General features: G+C 45.8%; 1 protein-coding gene across 4 annotated transcripts in view; it reads right to left on the bottom strand.

Annotated features, from left to right (window-relative positions):
- Positions 1 to 22,062, bottom strand: part of LOC147898209 (uncharacterized) — a 71,751-nt gene extending 49,689 nt beyond the window's left edge. For 2 of the 4 annotated variants that reach the window (XR_015541537.1, XR_015541538.1), the window contains exons 1-2: positions 19,843 to 22,062; positions 1,645 to 1,840 (exon numbers count right to left, since the gene is read on the bottom strand). Coding sequence is in view for 1 of the 4 variants with exons in the window: in XM_087379251.1 (XP_087235377.1) it covers positions 19,843 to 21,911 (2,069 nt within the window). In the remaining 3 variants the exon portion in view is untranslated. The remainder of the gene's footprint in view (positions 1 to 1,644; positions 1,841 to 19,842) is intronic. The other 2 variants (XR_015541536.1, XM_087379251.1) reach the window with 1 other exon arrangement.
- Positions 22,063 to 22,660: the final 598 nt, after the last annotated feature.

Here is a 22,660-nt window from a genome sequence, read left to right as displayed (position 1 = left end):
TCTAGGAGGCGATTTGCGTGATCAAGTGCTTCAAAGACTCTAGAGTTGCCCTTAGTGGCATGTAATTAGGAAAGTAATGTAGAATTTGACAAGTGGCTTGTTGCCAAGAAAGGGAGTCTAAGAGCTCATGTAATGATGGATTTTACGTTTGGATTTTTGGGTATGAATAGCTTCCATGCTGAACTATGTATTTCTTCTTCTCTCAAGTAATAAAATCCTTCGGGGGGGTCCAGCCCAACTATTGTCCTGGGCCTTAGTGTATTTGTAGAGAGAGGCAGAGACAGAGAGAGAGAAATAGTGTTTGCAGAAATTTTGTCTACGAGATTCGAGCAAATGGTTTCATCAAAATCAATGAATTGCAAATCAACCAAAGGAAAAGATGTTCTAACAAGCATTGTAACACACAAACACACACACACACACGCACGCACGCATGCTTTCCCTTTGACAATTTTCGATTTTGGAGTCTAGGCTGAGAAAAGTGCCACATGAGCATCATGGAATGATGCATATCCATATCTTTTGCATTGAATGGCCATTTTTCCATGTCCAAATCTCATCCATAGATGGCTGAATTTTCCATTTGTCTTACACTCTTTACCTTTGCATGGGGGCCTCGTATGTTGAGAATCTAGAACCAATTGGTAAGATCCAACGAGGAGGAGGCACTCATTAGCAAAAACAAAAACAGGGAAGGAGAAGCTCAAGTATGAGGGCCAAGTGGGTTGAGGAAGCAGCAGACATAGAAGAGGAGAACACAGTAGAGACGCAGGACTGGAAGGGGGATGTCGAGGCCAATAGACCAAGTAGCTCATCTCCATCATGTACTAGTGCCATGTGGGACTTCCTAGATTGACGAAGGAATATAGGGAGCACTAATTCCAAATATTTAACACTCACCACATGTGGTGGGGAGTAAGGCGTTCTGACATCTGTGCCTTGCATGCACTCAAATGTATCAAAGTCTTCTCTCTTTAAGGTGAGCTCTCTAGGGCAGAGAACTTTTTGTGGCACAACTTTACTGAAGTAAATGTTCGGTTGTGTACAAGGATAGCTTTATGCATGCCTAAAGTTTAAGAAAAGGACTTGCAAGAAAAGCAAGGTGTGCCTAAAAGGTAGGTTTTTCTGACTTTTGGGTATGGGATGTCTTTCTAGAGAGATCCAGCTAATCCTGGTACAAGATAGGCCAATCCCACACATCAGGACAGCCTATAAGTCCAACGATTGGCTGTCCTATTAACAAATCACCAAGTCTAGCCTGAATTCTATTAAAAGCCTTTGGCATGGGAGTTAAGATTTCAAGTTTTACTTTCAAATTTGGAGTCTTGCTATGATCTATTGAATTGAAATGAATTAAAAGACGTTAGACACCTCAACTAGGTCAACTTCATTATGATCACAGCCATGTGTCAGAAATGTTATAAATTATACAAAGAGCTACTTGGAACAATCACTCAATAGTGTTTAAGAACTGAGTATGTGTAGCTACAGAAATCAAATGAGCTGAAATATTTGAAAACGCCGAGATGCTTCAGTATTAATAGGCATGACCACAGTGTTGGGTATTGATCCATTTCAACCCTCTATTAATGTCATTATTCATATATTGTGTGAAAAAAAGGGGAAGTTTAAGGTTTTCCTTACTTCTCATGCTAGACGTCCAACGCCCTTGTTGTAGCAGCATAGCTGTGTCAACTTTGTTCCATTTATCTGCCCATTTCTCTGCACGCCCATGCATCACAATGCTCCCCAACGATTTTTCATGCCACTCACCACCTCGTCCATTTTGTGCCCATTTGTCAGCATTTGTCTCAATGTGCAAGAGCCCAGCTCTCAATTCCTGGCATGGTATGACTGTAAAAGATAGTGTAAATTGCACTATCTGATGGGATATCTCAAGATGTATGCCCCAGGCACACCTTGGTTTCTATGTGTGTGTGCTAGAGGCACAGTTAGGTGCCCATAAGCATTGTTAGGTGGTGGTAGATGCCACATAGGATGATTGAGAGATTCTAGGAGCTGATTGAGGACATGATTGAGGAGATGATTGTGGAGCTTGGTGGCTCATGTAGAGGTGCCTACATATGGACCTCACCTTTCTTCATTCCATAAGCAAGCAATCATTCTCATTTCGTGTTCAGCTTCATGCTTTCCTTTCAGTTCTTCAACATGGTATTAGAGCACTATGATCCTCCTTGAGCCCATTTGTGCCATGTCATCTTCTTCTTCTTCTTCATCTTCCTCTCCATTTTGCCCCTTTCTGCCCAACCACTTGGAGGGCTGAGTTCTCTACCTACAGGCAACCATTCCCAAGGTCCTTCTGGCTAGAGAAACCCTTCCTATGGGCGAACTTCCATGTCACAGGAATTAGATAATGGTTCCCACAAAAGCATGCAACAGTCATCTTCTTCTTGATGCCATTTCTTGCAATGCGACTTGCTGGAGCAGCCATTCCAAAATTCCTTTGAGCCAAGCTTGCACAACAGTATGAGCCAGCTCATGTCTAGATTTGAAGGGAAATGGTCCACCAGGGAGGGAGAAATAGCCGAAAAACCAATCGACTTTCAAGCTGCTGGCTATGACGACATGATGCGGCATTTCGCCTCTCTTCCTCAGTGGCTCTTCTCTGGTATACTAGCTTTGTTTCTACCTAGAAAGCCCTCTTTTCTTTGCTTTGAAGAGTGAGACACAAACCCTCCAAGTTCAAGCCTTTGTTTTGGACAATTTTGACAATGTTGTGAGTTTGATGCTACATTAGATGCTACTTTAGCATTTTTGATGTTTTAAAGTGTTGAATAGCATCTGTACAACTGTGGCTATAACTTTCCTTTAAGTTGCTATACCTGGATTTGCTTGGAATACTTTCATTTAGCCACCTCTATGAAGCATGCAAGTTGAAGCATCATCATTTGTAGTATGGAATTTGGTTACAAGTCTTTGCTACTCTAAATGCTTGTACTTTGAAGCTCTTCAACTCTTTCTAGCATTGTAAGAGAGTAGACACTGCCCATTTTGGGTTAGACCCTCTCATGGCTACCTTCTTGAATATGGATAAGTTCAATGGTAAAGAGAGTAGACACTGCCCATTTTGGGTTAGACCCTCTCATGGCTACCTTCTTGAATATGGATGAGTTCAATGGTAAAGGCTTTCACACATGGCAGATGAAAGTTAAGTTTGCATTGTTGAGGCTTGAAGGTCTTATTACTCCTCTTCAAGAAGAAGAAAGGCACATGGAACTCCGGAGAGGCAATGACACAGCCTATGCCATAAAAACTCAAAAGGGCAAGTTTTCACCTTGCAAACATTGTGGGAAGACTAATCACCTCTCAAAAGATTGCTTCAAGATCAATCCTTGCAAACATTGTGGCAAAAACAATCACCATGAAAAGTATTGTAAGGCCAAAAAGGAAGCAACTACAAAACCAGAGACTACCAATCGACTTTCAGTTGATGTGCCTCCACAAGATGAGGCCTCCTATGAAGATTATGCTTTTTGAACCATCTCCATATATGCTCCAGATCTCTCTTTTTATGTTGAGTCAAGGTACTCTGCCTGGATAGTCCTCCACAATGAATGGAATAAACTATTGTGTGCTTTGTAAACACCTCTGGTCACCATATGATGTAGGCCATGTGTATGTGTTTTGCTCCATGGTACCTCCTGCAGACATTATGTGCATGTACATGCAGGGGAGATAACCATTGGAACGTCTTATGTATCCCTTTTGTTTACTTCACACCCTTGGGAAGCCCTTGCTAGCATGAGATCCTAGCCATAGATTTATCCTTGACCACCATGAGATGGCATGAGAAACTATGAGACTAGATGTATCCTTGACATTGCCTGAGGCATTCCCTTGAGGGGGGGTATGATGGGATATCTCAAGGTGTATGCCCCAGGCACACCTTTGTTTCTATGTGTGTGTGCTAGAGGCACTGTTAGGTGCCCATAAGCACTGTTAGGTGGTGGTAGATGCCACATAAGATGATTGAGAGATTCTAGGAGCTGATTGAGGAGATGATTGTGGAGCTTGGTGGCTCCTGTAGAGGTGCCTACATATGGGCCTCACCTTTCTTCATTCCACAAGCAAGCAAGCATTCTCATTTCGTGTTCAGCTTCATGATTTCCTTTCAGTTCTTCAACACTATCCACATAGGGTAGAGGGGCAAATCCTAACCCTAACCCTAAGGGGTTCACATGTATATCTTCATGTTCATTGTCAATACACTTAGTGTATAGGTAGTTATATCATGTGCACTCCTCTCTCACTTCCGCTATCATGGTATCAAAGCCCCACTCCCTTGATGAGTGTCAAGCCCTCCTTGCATGAGGCATCTCCCATTGAGAGAGTTTCCGTTCGAAAGAGAGTCAAGCCCTTGCTCCATCAAGGCACAAGCCCTTGTTCCGTCAAGGCAACAAGCCCTCCGTTGTAAGGCATCTTCATTTGTGCTCTACTTCATCTTGTAGAGCTCCATCCACTCTCCGATTTGCATCAAAAAGCTAGTCATTCAGAGCTATGGAGAGTGATATAAGTTCATTTTCCTCTTGAGAGGAATTCTGTTCATGCTGGAGAGGTTCATTTCAGTTTCTCAGAGACTAAAGTTCAACCTTCTCTGTCTCGTTTACTTTTGAGATGAGAGAGATTCATTCTGTGAGGTTCTCCTCGAGTCGACAAGGCTCTGAGCTTTGTGATGTGCTATGGTTCTTTGAGGTCACAAATTTCTGGTTGTGGGTGAAGAATTGCTTCTGTGTCTCGTCCGAGTACATCAGCTCACAGACTACAGCCTCTTGAACTCAGCTCACAGTGAGCTTTTCAAGCTCTACTTCTATCCTTCAACAAGCCTCAGCCAACTTCGACGACTACATCTCCTTCGAGCTCTCTATGTCAGCCTCTACAACGACTCTTGCATACGGCTCCTTCAAGACGGCACATGCGGAAACAGCTCTCTCCCACAACAACTCTTCCAACTCGGCCGAAGGCTCCAACGCTCTGCACGACTTCTACAACGCTTCAACAGGCTACACGGCATGTACGAGCTCCATCTACCGCCATCTAGAGCTTGCAACGCCCAACTGCAGCCAAGCTCCTAACGGCGGCTCATCAGCGGCGGCTACACAGAGCTCCACACAGCCTCACGGGCTTCAACGCATCTTCCGACCAGCCCAACGACGGGCAAAAAGTTCACCGGAGAGCGGCCTCCTCGACTAGCCCGCTCAACAGCAAGCGGCTGCTCACGGGTGCTCAACAACAAGCCTCGGCCAAACAAGCTCCCCGGCTCCTATCTCGCCTCTAGCGCTGAACAACTGCATACGCACCTGCAACAGTGAGCCAATCGGAGTTGTCCCTCACTTTGCGTTACAACTTAGAACGTTTTTTGTGATCCGCGATATTTAGCACATTCTCTTCTGGTTTTATGGGGATGTGAGTGAGCCTTGAAACCAATTCTTGGATCTATCAACCGCCTCACCCACAGCAGCAAAGGCGACAAGCTCTCAAAGGTTCATGGGCTGTCAACGACTGCACCTTAGGCTCCTTCACGCCTCGGCCAAAGCTCCTACGGAACCTCGACTCTCCAGCTCGCTAGCCCTCAACAACAGACAAGCTCCAAATGACGACACAACAATGGGGCTGTTCCTTCCCCCAAGCACTACACGCGCTGGCCTCCTCGACTCTACGATAGTGCCAAGCATACAGCGACTCCAAGCCAGTTCTCCTCGGCATCCCGTCGAACATCCTCATCGTTCACAGCGTTACTTGAATCTTTTCTCCTTCATGGACCCTATCCTTCCTGGCAGCGTCTCGTCCCATTCTTCTCTAGCGGCTTCCTCCATGTCGTCGCCATTGCTCTGCGTAGCCCGTCGCCATTCTCCTCCTCAGACCTCCTCTGCAACAAAGCTACCACGTGGAAAAGCAACGTGGCAGAGATACGGTTTCACTGAGAGTCACCTCACACCAAACTGTGGTTGCAATTGTGCCACGTGGCAACATTATCACAGATGCCATGACAGCAGGCTGCCACGTCACTGCCACGTCAGCATCCCTTATTCCCACATGCCACATCATCTGCCACTTCAGTGCCAACTCAACATGCCACTTGGCAATCTCTATCTAGGCACTGTTGCCTCTTCATAGGCACATTTGTAATTTACAAGTGACCACACATTGCCACATTATCACATGTGCCACTTCATTTTTTCTACCCTTCTTTGGACAAAGTATGGTGCAGATTTCAAATGCCCATAACTTTTGTTCCACGGAGAATTTGGAGGTGAACCAAAATGCAAAAATGATCACCATTTCGTGCTCTACGCAATGGGCACCTCAAATTTGCATTTTGAGTTTTCCACAGGTCAGCAACATTCAATCCTCAACATCGGAACCACCTCCTGATCCTTTGCAACATACCCACCACTTAAAATGAATTAAGATAAAATTCATTTGCTGCATTTTGCGATTCGATAGTTTAGCTGTAGACTAGCACCACCATAGAGGAGATCCAACTCCACAAAACCAAGTCACCCATTGCCACATTACCCGATTAGTTCCCACCGGCGTCAGTCCCATCGGATCAATCATCGGTATTCACTTTCACACATCTGACACCAGTTCAGTCCTCTTGGCATTTGGCACTTCATCACTCAATGTGACACTTGGCAGAGTTCTCCTCCTCGGATTCAGGATTGTTGCATTCTTCTTGCACACACACATGCCGTCCTTGTACAATCACATTTGTTGACTATTTTTGGCATTGGTTCCTGCACGCATACATCAGCCTTGTACCGCCTCTTGGCTACTCCCAACACTCAACTGTCATCATTTGATTACAGGCTTGATTCTTGGTACATTGCAGTTCTTCCACCATGACTTGGTTCTTACAGTTTAGCGTAAGTCCCCCAATGGTAGCTCCTTTACAGTGTTCTCATGGGTAAACACTCTCGCCGGTACACGGGTAAGCCTCTTGCACAGAGCACCAAACCGCCTCTATCCACATCACACAGTTGATGATACACCAGTCATGACTCCGGACGAGATCCGTGAGTGGAAAGAGAACCTACTTCGACCATTCATTGCCATAGGGTATGTACCAGTCTATGATGCAGACTCTAGCCTCATTGGCCTTGACAGATCAGATGCAGTTGCAGATGCCTCAGATGTTAGCATGGATCAGCCTACAGTTTCTGATCGTGCACATTCCTCGGTAAGCCCTCAGCATGAGGCACACTTCTTGGTAAGCCCTCAGCATGAGGCACATTCGATAGTAAGCCCTCAGCACGAGGCATATTTGACGGTAAGTCCTCAGTACGAGGCAGTCCCATCTACATCAGCACAGGCTGATTCTAGTGATGTATAGCCATCACATTCATGCACTGATCTGACTCCATCTAGTATCGCATCATATGCAAATACTGAGCAGGAGTTCATCTATGATCATGCAGTTATTCAGCAGGTAAGTCCTCAGCACGAGGCACTCACATCTTCTGCCACATGCAGAGATATATGCCCTAGCACATTCAACTCTTCAGGTGATTCCATTCCAACATCCATCACTGATGCTTTCACCTCTGACACAGAGCATACCTTGGGCTCAGTTCCCTTCAACAGTTCAAATCAACAAATCAGTCTTCAGGACATTTCAGCATCGGCTCACTCATGCCGCATTGCATCCTTGGATCCAGTTATGACCACCACTTTCGATCAGCAAATCATTCCTCGGTATGAGGATACTTATGCATCAGTGTGGTCATGCTCCAGTGTAGTAGACATCATCAGGTTCAGCCATAGCGCAACCTGGGGAGACTCAGTGTTCCATCATGCACTTATGGCTGTCGTATACAGTCCATACTTAATGCAGATCAATGGTTGGATCCAAGATTATAGATCAGTCCCTTCATCAGCATTCGGCACCTCATTCGCCTCAGGGACATTTTATGCATTCTCAGTTGTATTTCAGGCTTCTAGGTCTTTACACTGCCAGCTCCTTCTCGATAAGCTTATGACGGATGCTACATCCCATGCCGATGGATGTTTAGCCATCCACACAGCAGACAACCTCCAGCTCATGGCAGTTGAGCATACAAGTTGGACAGGTTCCTATACCTTGTCATTTGTGCGGGCCTCTTATTCAACAGAGCAGTGCATCATACCTACACCTTCAGCCCCTGATTTCCAGCCCCTGGATCACTCTATCCACATCGACTATGCAGTCTTCTTCGACCCCGTATCATTCGACAGAGATTATACTTCTACTGGAGCATACCTCACACATTGATGTCAATTCTTTTGGGTTGGTGACAACCTCATATCTCAACCTACCAGATTGTTTCTCCATAGCTACATCGACTAGCCTTACATCCGGATGCCTCTTCTTCAGAGCAGCTGCACAGTCCACGATGACTCATGACATGTTCAACTTTGACATGTTCAGTACACAACCATACATTCATACATTCACGCAGTCATCTTTTGATCGACTAGTCTTTGATCCAGGTGGACTTGACTTTCTCCATATTTCCTTCCTCTTCCTTTCGGCCTATCTTCTAGGTTTTATTCCCAAAGGCGAAGGATGACCCACAACTTAAGAGGGGGAAATCCACGATATGTACACGATCGTAAGTTGTACTCATTGTACATGCTTCCACTGCGTATCACTGTGCTCACATACACACATACTACTTTGATTTCTTTTCAGTTTTGGATGCTATCATATGCACCAAACGAAATCCACAAAAAGGTCTTGTACATGCACCCTCTACTTACCCAGTGCAATTTAAGAGGGGGTGTTAAAGATAGTGTAAATTGCACTATCCACATAGGGCAAAGGGGCAAACCCAAACCCTAACCCTAAGGGGTTCACATGTATATCTTCATGTTCATTGTCAATACACTTAGTGTACAGGTAGCTATATCGTGTGCACTCCTCTCTCTCTCTCCCTCTCTCACTTCCACTATCAATGACAATTATTTTTCCAGACGCCTATTGTGAGATAAATAGGAGGATACCAAGTCTAGAAAAAACCTTATGAGAATAGACTAGTTGAAAACCATTAAAACAAAAGCTTACAGACTACAGTTTAGCATTGCAAGCAGTGTCGTACATTTGCTACATTTAGCAATGGAAACAAGGTTGCAGTCAGTATTGGAAACAAAGTCATACATTTGTTACAGTTAACATGGAAAAAACATGTCTTCTGTGTCTTAGGATCTGGTGTGACTTGCAAGGCAGTCTTGATTATCTTTAGGACAATCATGTATCGCATGTATTCTTTGGTTACAAGGATTATTAATGCATGGATGACATAGCTGTCCTTGCTTTATATGCTGCCACTACATAGGGTGAGGCTGGAGCTGCTCGTACTGAGGACCTTTTATAGATGCAACACCCCCCCCCTTTCGCTGGCCCAGCTGGAACAAGCCGACCCTGTGCTTAAGCTGGCTGACTGCCTTTATGGCCTTTTGACAGACCTGGCCTGGTCTGTGAAGGGGCCTACTAGGTCAGGGCCCTATATAAGGGCTTGCAGACCCTCATTGCACTGCTGTTGCCTGAGCCACATCTGCTGGCTGAGTCTGCCCTCCTTCTGGCTACATCTGTCCTGCTGCTGTACGTTGCTCCTTTGCCACTGCCATTGGCATATAACAGAGCTAATAGCATGTCTATGGGCTGGAGCAAGCCCATGACATCCCCCTTCTGCTGAAGCTGGAGCTAGGGTATGTTGGACGCCTCCCTGCATGCGAAGAGAATGTATAGAAAATCCTCGTCCACCCATGATGCTTCGTGGGAGCCCCGATACTGAACTTGACTACATACACGTACTGACTGTTACCTGTACCCTTCTTGAATCTGTGAAGCAATATCTTTTCAGACTCCACCTCTACATCTTGGGGGTTGCTCCAATTCTAGAAGGGCTGTCAATGCTGGACCCGCATAGTGCCCTGACACATGAGAAACTAGAAGCGTGGTATACTTCTTGCACAGTTGGAGCTTCATGCACACATTGTTAAAAAAATACCCAACAGAGGGTACACGCAGCGGAAATAATGCCCAGGAGCTCACACAGTGTGTGGTGTGGGTGTGGAATCACAAACTTCTTTACTTATGTGCATTCAATAGGTGTGCAGACTCATCAATAGACAATGAACCAAACTAGATAGAGAAACCACCAAATAATATATTTCCGTCCACAAATATGGACACAATACAAAATAGACAGATCCAGAGTCCCACCAATGGTGTGGTCCTCTGATCTTACCACAAGGTCCTTCTCCTATCTGCTGGCTATCTCTAGACTAGAGTCCGCGTGCTCCACCTCGAGCGTGAGTAGACTTTCCGTCTAGAATGATCTTCTCCACCTTGTTGTCTGGAAACCAGTCTAGGTGGGCAGCTTCCTGTTAGCTAAGTCTGCAGCACAAAGTACTTCTTTCTCCTCCTGACTGTAGGCCCAAAGATAGCCCTGCTGCTGCTCCTTCTGCTGGTGGAATTGCTGCTCCAGATGATGTTGAAATGAGGCCTGAATGGCCTCTTTATATAGGCCCCAAGGCCTGTACCAAAAAACCGACTCAGTCTGTAAAAACCGCCCTTAAAGGGCTCACAAGTCAGGCCTTTTATGGCCCAAACTTCCAGGGCTTTTGGCCCTCCATTCAAGGCAAATATGCAGCCTATAAAAGGCCTGCCACCTGCCCACTGACAGTCACATTCCTTGCTGCAGATCTGAGCCTGCACTCCCTGCCATGTCTGCGCCTCTGCAAACAGTGCGCCTCCATGTCCTAGATCCTCTGCAATCTGTCCCAGACTGTCTTGCTTCTGCTCCGTACTTTCCTGGCCCTCTGTCCTGCCCTTAACAGTTCTAGATGTGCTGCCCTCATGCCAGCCATGATGCTGTCTATGTGGCAGCCCCTTTCTCTCTTTTCCTGTTGGGTACTGCCCTAGGTCTCCCTCCCCCATGCTCTCCTCATATGGGGGCTTACAGATGGGGAGGTGACCTTTCCAACACCCCCTCTCACCGACACATCTCAGCCCAATGCCAACACGTCGATGAAGATGCTCCAGTAACTCCCTGGTCGTAGTCCTCTGGAACCTTTCGGTGTCAAAATCTTTTCCTGGCTTTTCATCCAGTGGCTCCTGCTCCACCAGGTTCGGTTCCGCTTCCGCACACCATCCTGGTACACAGGTCCATCTCTGGTACCACCTCCTGGTACCACCTCCTTCAGTCGCATTCCCGCCTCTGAACTCGAGCAATCCAGCCGTCACGATCTTCCAGTCGTCCCCCTCATAATGAGTGAACAACCTGGAGTCTTCCAGGCACCATGCTCTGAGGGTCTGTTTCAACCCGTCCTTCCTTTGGCAAGGTCTGCAACCAATGAATATTTCCAGATAACCTGGACCATGAACTCTCGCTGAGTTCTCAAGCAGGTACTCTTCTGGCTTCAGTACTCTTTGTCCACCACCTTCTAGCAATCTGCGTCCGAGATTTCAAGAAGCACCCATACTTCCCCTTCTGCCTTCGAAGAAGGCCAATTCCTTCCAATCTCTTATCACCTGAGGCAAATGAAGAGCAGGATCTCTCCACAGCATGCTATAAAGGCTCAAATGCAGAATATCAAATACATACCAAACTGTTGTATTGCCTGAATGTTCGCTCTGAAAGCAAACCCTGTACCTCAATGAGGCACCCGCCAAGATCCTGTGTAATCCTAATCCTGTACTGTCCCCTTCTGAAGTCCAGCATCCATCTGACCATGAGACCCCAGGGTTTTCCATGGAATCCATCCTCGTGTCAGTGTCAACAGCTACACACCTGGAAGGTACCAAGCGCTCCATACTGTCCTTCACCTTCACAAAGGCATCTGACTCCTCGTCGACCCAACTCTCTACGTCAGACATCCTTACTATGATTTCGGGATCAACATACCTGACCTCGGTAACACTCGGTGATGTCACCAGGAATAACTCTTCAATTACCACATTAGCTTTGGCCTTTCCCTCTGAATCTGGGTCAGACTCCTGTTTGTTTTTCAGATCCGCCTTTTTCTTTCTGCAGTCTTTTGCAAAATGTCCGGACGTATCACAATAGAAACACTTCTTCTTGTGCTTCCTCTTCGAAGTCCCCTCGTCATCAGAGTCATCTTTATTGGACTTGCCACTGTTAGGCTTGCCCTTTCCCTTACCTGCGGAATCCTTCACCAGCATCGCCTTGTCATCTTTGTACTTGTTGTAGAGCTTCTCCCGAGCTTCCTCCTGTAGCAGTAATGGACACAACTTCTCAAATGTCAGAGGTTTGGTCCTCTGTCCTGCTGTCACAGCCGTAACAAAGCTCTTGAAACTCCGAGGCAATCTCCTCAGTACCATCAAGGCCAGATGGCATGAGTCTATCTTCTGACCAATCGCTGCTAACTGATCCCGCACCACCTTAACCTTCGTCAAATGGCTATGTACCGTATCGCCTTCTTCCATATCAAGATTGTAGAGTTGATGCTGAAGAAGCACGATCCGGGAGGTATTATCTGTCTCGTACAGATCCTTCAAGGTGGCCCACGCCTCTACTGATGTCTCGGCCAGCTGGATATGCGGAAGAACAGAGTCCGCCGTAGTCCCTATGATTATTGCCAGGGCATGGGCATCTCTTTCTTCCCAAGCTTCAAGCTCCTCTCTGTCTACTGCCATGAGTACCTTCCCTTTACTGTCCACCATGTCTGCCGGCTTCGACTCCTCTCCCGTGGTCAGCTTCCACAACTTCCGAGCCACTAAATGACTCCGGATCTTCACTTTCCAGATTGGGTAATTAGTCCCGTCCAGGTTCCCAGACTCTCCAAAGTTAGGGATAGTGAAAGAGAGAAAACTGGAGGAGGAGGAAGGGATAGCAGGGGCTGAAGAGGCTGTCGACATCTCTGCTGTATATACCGCACAGCAAAGTCAACCAAACTCAAATACAGTAAACCAGAACTCTAAACGCACCTGACTGAACCTGAGTCACCCTCCTTCTCGTAAGGGCACAATCCTCCAGTCGTGGAAGTCGATTCCCTAGAGCTTCTGAATCAGGGTCGTCCTTCAGCAAGGTCCCTGCCTTCAAGCTCCCACACCTGTGAGCCTCCTACTTGGGCTCTGATACCATGTTAAAAAAATACCCAACAGAGGGTACACGCAGCGGAAATAATGCCCAGGAGCTCACACAGTGTGTGGTGTGGGTGTGGAATCACAAACTTCTTTACTTATGTGCATTCAATAGGTGTGCAGACTCATCAATAGACAATGAACCAAACTAGATAGAGAAACCACCAAATAATATATTTCCGTCCACAAATATGGACACAATACAAAATAGACAGATCCAGAGTCCCACCAATGGTGTGGTCCTCTGATCTTACCACAAGGTCCTTCTCCTATCTGCTGGCTATCTCTAGACTAGAGTCCGTGTGCTCCACCTCAAGCGTGAGTAGACTTTCCGTCTAGAATGATCTTCTCCACCTTGCTGTCTGGAAACCAGTCTAGGTGGGCAGCTTCCTGTTAGCTAAGTCTGCAGCACAAAGTACTTCTTTCTCCTCCTGACTGTAGGCCCAAAGATAGCCCTGCTGCTGCTCCTTCTGCTGGTGGAATTGCTGCTCCAGATGATGTTGAAATGAGGCCTGAATGGCCTCTTTATATAGGCCCCAAGGCCTGTACCAAAAAACCGACTCAGTCTGTAAAAACCGCCCTTAAAGGGCTCACAAGTCAGGCCTTTTATGGCCCAAACTTCCAGGGCTTTTGGCCCTCCATTCAAGGCAAATATGCAGCCTATAAAAGGCCTGCCACCTGCCCACTGACAGTCACATTCCTTGCTGCAGATCTGAGCCTGCACTCCCTGCCATGTCTGCGCCTCTGCAAACAGTGCGCCTCCATGTCCTAGATCCTCTGCAATCTGTCCCAGACTGTCTTGCTTCTGCTCCGTACTTTCCTGGCCCTCTGTCCTGCCCTTAACAGTTCTAGATGTGCTGCCCTCATGCCAGCCATGATGCTGTCTATGTGGCAGCCCCTTTCTCTCTTTTCCTGTTGGGTACTGCCCTAGGTCTCCCTCCCCCATGCTCTCCTCATATGGGGGCTTACAGATGGGGAGGTGACCTTTCCAACACACATCATTGACGATCTGAATGATGGCAGAAGATACCAAACAGCCGCTGTGAGAAAGCTTTGGGTAAATTACACTCACTGACTGGTTAACTTGGAGTCTCGATTTGTCATAAGGGCTCGTGGAATCCCATATATTCGGTAACATCACCTCATGAGCAGGTAGCCTTGTAAGAGAGTCGATAGTACCCTTGTAGGGAATACGCATGACGAACTTGCTAAACCTGTCCACTATGGTCAAACACATCATGTTTGTAGTCCCAATGGCTGGAGGTAATTCTATGACAAACTCAATGCTGATTTGCTCAAAAAGTTTATCCTGAATCTCAAGAGGTTGGGGTAAACCAGGTAACTTTCCATGAGAAACCTTCACTTGTTGGCACACTTGGACTAATGAACATCACTCCAAATATGTGGCAAAAAACATTTTCCTTAGAATCTTCTCCAAGGTGCCTTGCACCCCTCGAAGTCTGCCAACCATTGAATCAAAATAGCTAGCCAAAACTGACACTAGACACAAAGCCTGCCTTTTTAGAACAACCACCCATGATGTATGGCGTAATAGTTGAGCCAGTCATCCAGCATAGCTCTGAACCAATAGTTCTGGAACTCTGAATCATCGTGGTACTGGTTCCGCATATTGGAAAGCAGGGACACCTGAACAATGGAAATTGTAGGAACGATGCCCTTCTTGTTGAAAGCATCCGCTACCACATGCTACACTCCTAGGACTTAAAGAATCATTTGTTGAGCTGCTGAATTGTTTGTCCATTGAATTTGACGGTCAAACCACTGTGTTGCTAACATGGTTTGCAACCAATGTAACGCTTGATGGTCAATGAAAAACAGTGAGTTCTTGCCCAAATAATAAATGCTTCCACGTTTTGAGGGCGTGGATAACTACAACGAGCTCCTTGTCATGTCCTTCGACCAAATTAACTTGCGTTCCCTCGAATGCCACAGAACAAAAGACAGCAAGTGTGGTCAAAAAGTACAAAATGGGTGTTATACCAAACGAAATATGTTGTATGGATAAAAGTATAAGTCATGTGCAAGAATAAGAGCCAGGCAAATGAGGGATGACTCTCAATAATGCATCTACACCTAAGAGATACACATACCTTTGTAAGACTAGAATATATCCATCTACACCTAAGAGAGCCTTGAATTTAAAAAAGTGCCACAGATGTCGAAATTGTTACAGCTCCAATAGACACTTATACCTAGATGAATCCAGGAAAATCATCCTCTAAAAACACAACATAGTGCAGTTTCAATCTCACGATAGTCACTCATAAGATTGAAAACCATAAACTCCATCACGCATAGCAGGGACTAGCTACTATGACATCGACATCATCAGCGCCCAACAGTGGGTGTAGACCATAGTATAAAAATATGCTCTCACACATACAAATCCACACACCCACACATACTTGAGCATCCATTTATACAAAGTCTTCATACTGAGTTTCTGTCAGCACTCCAGAGGTGAAGGGCAAACTCAGCCATGATGACGAAGGCTAGCACTAAAGGTAGACACTTGAATGCATTTTTAAAAACATTGTGCACATCTAAGCAGAGAAGCGCTCAAGTCTTGTCAAAAGGTACACATTAAAATGTATGACAAGACTGCAACAAGCACGCTCGACCAACCATTTGGATTAAGCAAGAGTTTAAGGGACAACCATTTGGATTAAACAAGAGTTTAAGGGACCAAAGGGACTCGAGACAGGGCGAAGAACATGACTAGGACCACCAATGATTGTTTCAAATTATTTCTTCACATTGACCTATATACCAGGGAGGGGTTAGGATTACTGGGGTTAGGAATTGTGCACCTGTCAGCAGCCGTCGAATGGATCATGCAGTTGTGGTATCTGCACACTACATCCTTCCATGGGCTGCATGCAATGCCTCAATGGCTTGAGCATCAAACCCCAAAGAAACTAGCAACAGTCGAGCAGGCAGGCTGGCTAATGAATGCATAGAAAGCATCCTACATGCTCCTCTAAATTGTTTCTGGTGTCCCTTATCACCGCAGACAAAGCATGTGTCACCTGATCAATTTGACCCTAACATTCAACCACTGGCACAAAGTCAAGTGTCCTTAGAGTGCACAAAGGATTGCATGAAATCTAGAAATTCATCAATAAAGTGGACCTGATATTCACGTTCATCCAACTGGGTCTTCCACTACAGCCATGGCTATAAATAAGCCCGGGCAGTGCCTTATCCTGGCTGCCTTTCTGTCCTGCTGCCACACAGTCCAGCCCAGCTCCATCGCGGCTGTTCCAGTCCCTCAAAGTGCATGTAGTTCCTCAATCTAGTCAGGATTAGGAAGCAATCCATACTGGATTAAATGGTTCTCTCATACAAGTTTCTCGAAACTTCCATCACATCTCATCAACACTTCAATGTGAGATCTGTCTTGAATGAAACTCGACATAGGTCATACTTAAATTGACCTCTAGAGATCCTCTTTTAAAAACATGTCTTCTATGCTTGTAAAAAAACAAGTTTGTTCTTGAGTTGAGGATGTGTGTCAGAGCTCTCACGCTGATCGTAGCTTTGAATGAAGATGATATATTTTCCCATTCACTACCCCTTAAGGAGGTGTCACTAAGTAATACCTTTGGGACTTTTGGTCAAGACGAAATCGCATCCCTTAAAAATTCTTATTTGAAAGTAAATAAATGGTAATCCTAGGGAAGCTGATTCTTCTTTCTTAACATCACTAAATACAGCACTTAGACATTCAGGTACTAGTGTGTATGACATTCAGGTACTAGTGTGTGTGTGTGTGTGTCTCTAGCAATGGAGAGCGATGGAGCCTCCCCCTCGTCCGTACAGCCCCAACCTACCTTGCTTTCCCACTCACAGCCTCCCGTGCCTGCTCCGTCATCCTCTGTCCTTGCTCCATACATCCCCATTCCTTTGCAGCCTGCAGCCGTACCTTTCCAGCCCACATCCGTACCCTGCCCGTCTTCATCCACACCTTTCTTGCACTCGGCCGTACCCTCTTTGCATTCCATACAGACTATACGATCGTCCGTACAGACTATACGATCGTCCCAGCCTCCTGTCGCCTCTGATTTCCGTACAGCCCCTCTGCATTGTCTGTCCATACAGCCCGATTCTGCTCCTTTTGTGCAGTCCGTACCTCTTCTGGAGCAGCCCTCTCCGTCTTGCTCTTTCCTTGATGCCTCTTCTTCCCCTTTTCCTGTTGCTTCGACAGATGCCTCATTCGTGTTCTCTGCTTCAGCTCCTCTTTCTGCCTCTGCTCCCACACGTGTTTTCATTCGGAGGAAGAGAGGTGTTTTGCTTCCTTCGTGCTCTTTCAAATCGGCAAAGCTGGATGTTGCAGATGGACCTTCCTCTCCTCTCCAATTGGATCTTCTTCGCCAGATGTGTGTTGCTTCCGTTACAGAAGTTCCTTCTTTGGGTTCTCCTTTGGTTTGTTCTTTGGATTATGCCCTTGTGATCTCTAGTCTTTGACAGGCTCAGCAGCTTTGTGATCTGTCTCTACTTTATGGGCAGGGTTCTTTCTGTAGCTCACCTTCGTCGTTGGGCTGAAGCTGCCGTGGGTCTGGATCTCATTTCCTCCTTTGTCTTTATGGGCAAAGGGTTTTATTATGCCCACTGTTCTTCGACGAAGGTGGTGGAGCGCCTTGTCAATTGTGCTGGGATTCCTGGGGGGCAGGTTTCTTTGCTTATGTCATGCCTTGGGATCCTCTTTTTGATCCAACAGCTTCTCTTTTGACTCATTGCCCGGTACGGATCACCCTCAAAGCGCTGCCTGTTTCTCTTCTTCAGCATCTTTCTACCCTTGCAGCGCTCTTGGGGAGGCCTCTTCATGTTCCGAGACAAGAGTTTTTGCAGGCCACTCGAGATATTCGTATTTGTGTTATATGGGATATGATGCAGCCAGTGCCTTCTACTTTGGATCTTGATCTAGGTTTTGCCCATCCGATGCACATTCGGTTGCATTTTGCCTCTTTTCCTACAGCTTGTTATCGGTGCCGCCAGGTTGGTCATTTTGCACGTGCTTGCCCTTCTGCTTCCAAGACCACTCCTCTTGCTCCTTCCTCGGCAATCAAGATTACTCCCCCTTCTCCTCCGGCGGTCTCTGCTATGGCTTCGCTGGATAAGCCTTCATTCACTGCTCCGAAGCATTACTGGAGGAAGGTAGATAAATCACAGGCCAATCTTTCTGCTGCTAAAGAAGCTCAGGCTCACTCTCCTGTTGAGCACCACCAACCTCCTCCTCCTCAGGATATGGATGTTTCTCTTGAAAAAGGGATTATACAAGATGCTGTACATGTTTTATCTCAGGTTGATACTCAGAGTGAAGCTGAAACGATGAGTCGTGATTTATCTGATGCGGCTCCTTCTTCAGATTGTACTGATGTTGATCCAGTTCCTTCGCCTGTGATGATCATGCCAGAGTCTATTTCTATTCAGGATGCAGATGTTCCTTTTTCTCTGGATTCTTTTCATCCTTGGTTACAACAAGTTTTTGACCCTGTGATTCAAAAATTCCGGCCGCCAGCTTATATTAAGAAGAATCATAAGGGCAAAAAACAGCTAGTTTTTATTGATGGTGCAGTTACTCCACTGCATCACTTTTTACAAAGCAACAATCTAAAACTGGAGGATGTTTTGTTTGATTCTCCCCCAATGGATATGTAACTTTTTATCAGGTTGCCTCATGAGTTTTTCTCTGAGGCTTTACTTGTAAAAATTTTCTTTGTACCTATTGGTGGGTTTTTACCTCTTTTTGGGGTTTCCCACACAAAAATAAAAGATTTCACTAAAAAAAAAAGTGTGTGTGAGTCTCTACTCAAGAAAAGCAGCAGTGTATACTCTGCTCTCATTATATATTTTCTAGCAAAGGTAGCAATATTGAATACTCAGTTAAAGAAAGGCAGCTGTATATACTCTGTTCTCATTATATATCTCCTCGCAAAAGTAGCAATATATATTTGCTTCCTAAGCAACAGCCCGAAATCCTGCATGACCTATTCATTGTGCCATCTTTTAAAGAGTTGCTGAACAGTCAAACATACTTCCCAAAGACTAAAAACCCTTGATATCAAACTGAAATCCGTACATGTGTGCCTGCCTGTTTGTACAGATGCACAGGTAAATACATTCACTGTACATATTAGCACGACTGAATGTATGAATACTTCTACAATAAGATTCATGTTCCTATTGCACAATAAGATCCATGTTCCTATCAGCACGACTAAATGTATGAGTCCTTCTACAGTAAGATCCATGTGTATCTTGCTCTCCATGACTCTGTATCTTGCTCTCCATGTCCAGAGGCATGGAGAGCAAGATACACATAATGCACCCATACATGCATGCAAGCAAGCAGCGGATAGGAACGACTAAATGTATGAGTGCTTCTACAGTAAGATCCATGTGTATCTTGCTCTCCATGTCCAGAGTCGTGGAGAGCAAGATACACATAATGCACCCATACATGCATGCAAGCAAGCAGCGGTCGACGCATCTATGATTTGTTAAAATGACCAACGCATGCACACAAAAATCCCCCCCCACGCACATGCACTATACACTCTATAAAGGCAATATGCCTGGGCTCGTTTGGTGGTGGGTAAAAGGCACGGGCAGCCAGGGAGGGAGAGGGGGGGGAGGGGCATTACTTTTACACCACCAATGCAAATCAACAACCACTTATTGATTTGCTTACAAGATTATTCGCTGCTTACTTTGAAAAGACTGGGAATTTTGAAGAACACCGATGAGCAGCATCCAGTATCTTGTAAGTGTAAGGATTTGGAGAACAACCCTTCTTGACCATTTCCCTGAATAACGTTGAAGCCTTGCTCACATGGCCTTTCCTACAGTAATTACTAATCAAACTGTTGTAGATTACAACATCTGGTGAAAGACCCCTTTCAATCATCTGATTGTAGAGCTCCTCCGACTTGTCTAGCCTGTCGACTTCACAAAGACGCCGAATCATATGTTGGTAACAGACTACATCAGGAGTGGCACCATGATTGGTGGCTTTTTCAAAAACCTTCCATGCCTCTTCAAAGTCTTTTACATTACAAAGAGCAATGATGAGCATTAAAAAGGTCCGGTTATTTGGGGAATAGCCTGCACTTTCTATTCGATCAAAAAACTTGTAAGCATCATATGGTCTGCCGACCTTGCACAGACCCTTCACATATGTGTTGTAAGTCACCATATTAGGACTGCAACCAGTTTCCATCATTCTGTGAATTAGTTTGTCTGCCTTGTCAAAGTAACCTCTGTCGCACAAGCCACCTAAGAGGGTGTTATAACAGAATGTATCCGGGGGACAACCACTTGCAGCCATCTCATGGAGAACTTCTGCAGCATCATCGACTTTCCCAATTCTGCAAAGGCCATTTACAATAATCGTATAAGTGATTATACTTGGAGAAATACCAACCTTGTTCATTGCACAAATCACAATGCGAGTCTCTTGTAGCTTGCCTTCCCTGCAAAGACTCCTAATTACCGTGTTATAGACAGTGACATCGAGAATGCAACCCCTTTTCTGCATTCCAGTAACCATTTCGTAAGCTTTGTCCGCCTGGCCAGAGAGGCAAAGGGAGTAAAGCACTGCAGCGTAAGTGGGCGCTTGAGGCGTCACATTGCTATCCAACGCTTGGACAAAGATTTGAGCAGCTTCCTCGATTCTTTCCCCCTTGAAATACCCATTAACTAGCGTTGAGAAGATCACAGAGTGTGGTTCATAGCCTGCTTCCTCCATCGTAAGAAAAACTTGCCCTGCCTCTGACAGTTTGCCTTGCTGACAAAGGGTATCAATTAAAACATTGTAAATAGGTAGATCAAGAGTCACGCCCATATTTCCCATGTTTTTAAAGAGCTCCAAAACCTTCTTGGGTCCGCCAGATTTGCCCACAGAATTCATCAATGTGGTTAAAACTTGAAGATCAGGTTTACATTTCGCTGCGGTGAGTTTTAAAAAGTGGTCACAAGCCTCTTCGTGTTTCCCCGCTTTCCCCAGCGAAGCTATCATAATTGTGTGAGTAATTACGTTTGGCGTCAAGCCTTCTTGGAGAATACGATTATAGACAGCTTTGGAAGTTTCCAATCGTTCGGCCTTAGTCAAAACATGCAAAACAGAGTTGTAGTGAACCAAATCCGGCGTGCATCCAAACCTTCTCATCTCTTCCAGAGTATCCATGGCTTCATCTACCATACCGGCTAAACCATAACCCATTATCAGCACCGTAAATCTTCTACTTGTCATTCCACAATCATGATTCCTAAACTGACTTGAGATTTCGAGAAACGATTTGATATGTTTCCAATGGCCCCATAACCTTGTAATGAGTTGGATTGAGTCGGACGAATGTTGGTATCGCGGCTGTTGTCCAGCCCAGAGAAAGAATCGTAACACCAGCCTTGGTTCCGAAAGACGCCTCAGCAACTCGTTCACTTGCTCGCTCGTCAATGTGACGCCAGAATCTCGGAGAGCTGTCTCCACAACACGATCCCATTTTCGCTGTGCTATGATCTTCAATACTGTCTGGACCTCGTGTGAGGTCGACTCTGGCATGGAGGCGTTACTCCTCTGATTTTCAACGTCTTCTTCAACTCCCCTCGCGCTAGTTCTTTGAGAATCCGATTTACTGCTTGCATGAGCGGGAATACCTGGCCCTTCCCGAGCATCAGAGGAAAATCGCTGCAGGCAACGAGCCGCAAAGTTGACGCAGCAGAAGCGAGATGGGTTTGAGAGAACGGAACTGAAAGCGAGCGAAAGGTGCGTCAAAAGCATTGAGACGAGTAAAAGGCGAGGCAAAGGATCATCTCAGAAGCTCAAAAAGGCCAAAAATTGCAGCTTCAGAAGCCATGGCGATTGTCTGTCAACAGAGGACATGAGAAACAGAGGAAGATGGAGTGTATGAGCTCACACTGCCTTCAGTTTTGCATTTCAGTGTGGTTTATAATTTGACCTACATGAGCATGCATATTGTGCTCTCTCTTGCACGCAATCAAGAATTATAATGGAATTGCCATTAACATTCTTTGCTTGCTTGCTTCTTTCATTTTCGTCGTCAATGTTTGTGCCTTCCTCATTTCGATCTTTTATGCAGCTTTGATATTCTATTGATTTGAGACGAGAGAGAGAGAGAGAGAGCCTGGGCACATGAGCAGTTCCGTTTCAAGTTCTCTTTCAAAAGCTGCCTGCTGCAGCTTATCAGAATCATGGGCACATGCCTACCTCAACTGTGTTAGACCCTCTCGAAACGTATCAAAATCACGGGCACGTGCTCACAGGTCACTCAGTCGGCAAGAACAACTGCTGTGGCAGATTCTCGTTGGTTATTGGAGCATTGCTGGCCTTACCTGCCTGTGCACTCCGTTTGCAACCGTCAAGCTGCAAGCTACCGAAACCGGTCAAAAAAGCTATCATGTGCCCAGCGTGAGAGAGAGGGGTGGGGGGTGTTAAAGGGGTGAAATTTTGCCCACTTAATGAGTAGTGTCTCACACTCGGAGAAGGTGCTCTTGGAAAGACTTATCTGC

This window comes from Dipteris shenzhenensis, chromosome 9, assembly GCF_047967505.1.
Source record: "Dipteris shenzhenensis isolate YYH24624 ecotype China chromosome 9, Dip_SZ_1.0, whole genome shotgun sequence".
Lineage (NCBI taxonomy): Eukaryota > Viridiplantae > Streptophyta > Polypodiopsida > Gleicheniales > Dipteridaceae > Dipteris > Dipteris shenzhenensis.
The sequence above is the reverse complement of the archived record's forward strand: the minus strand, read 5'-3'. Positions and strand labels throughout refer to the sequence as shown.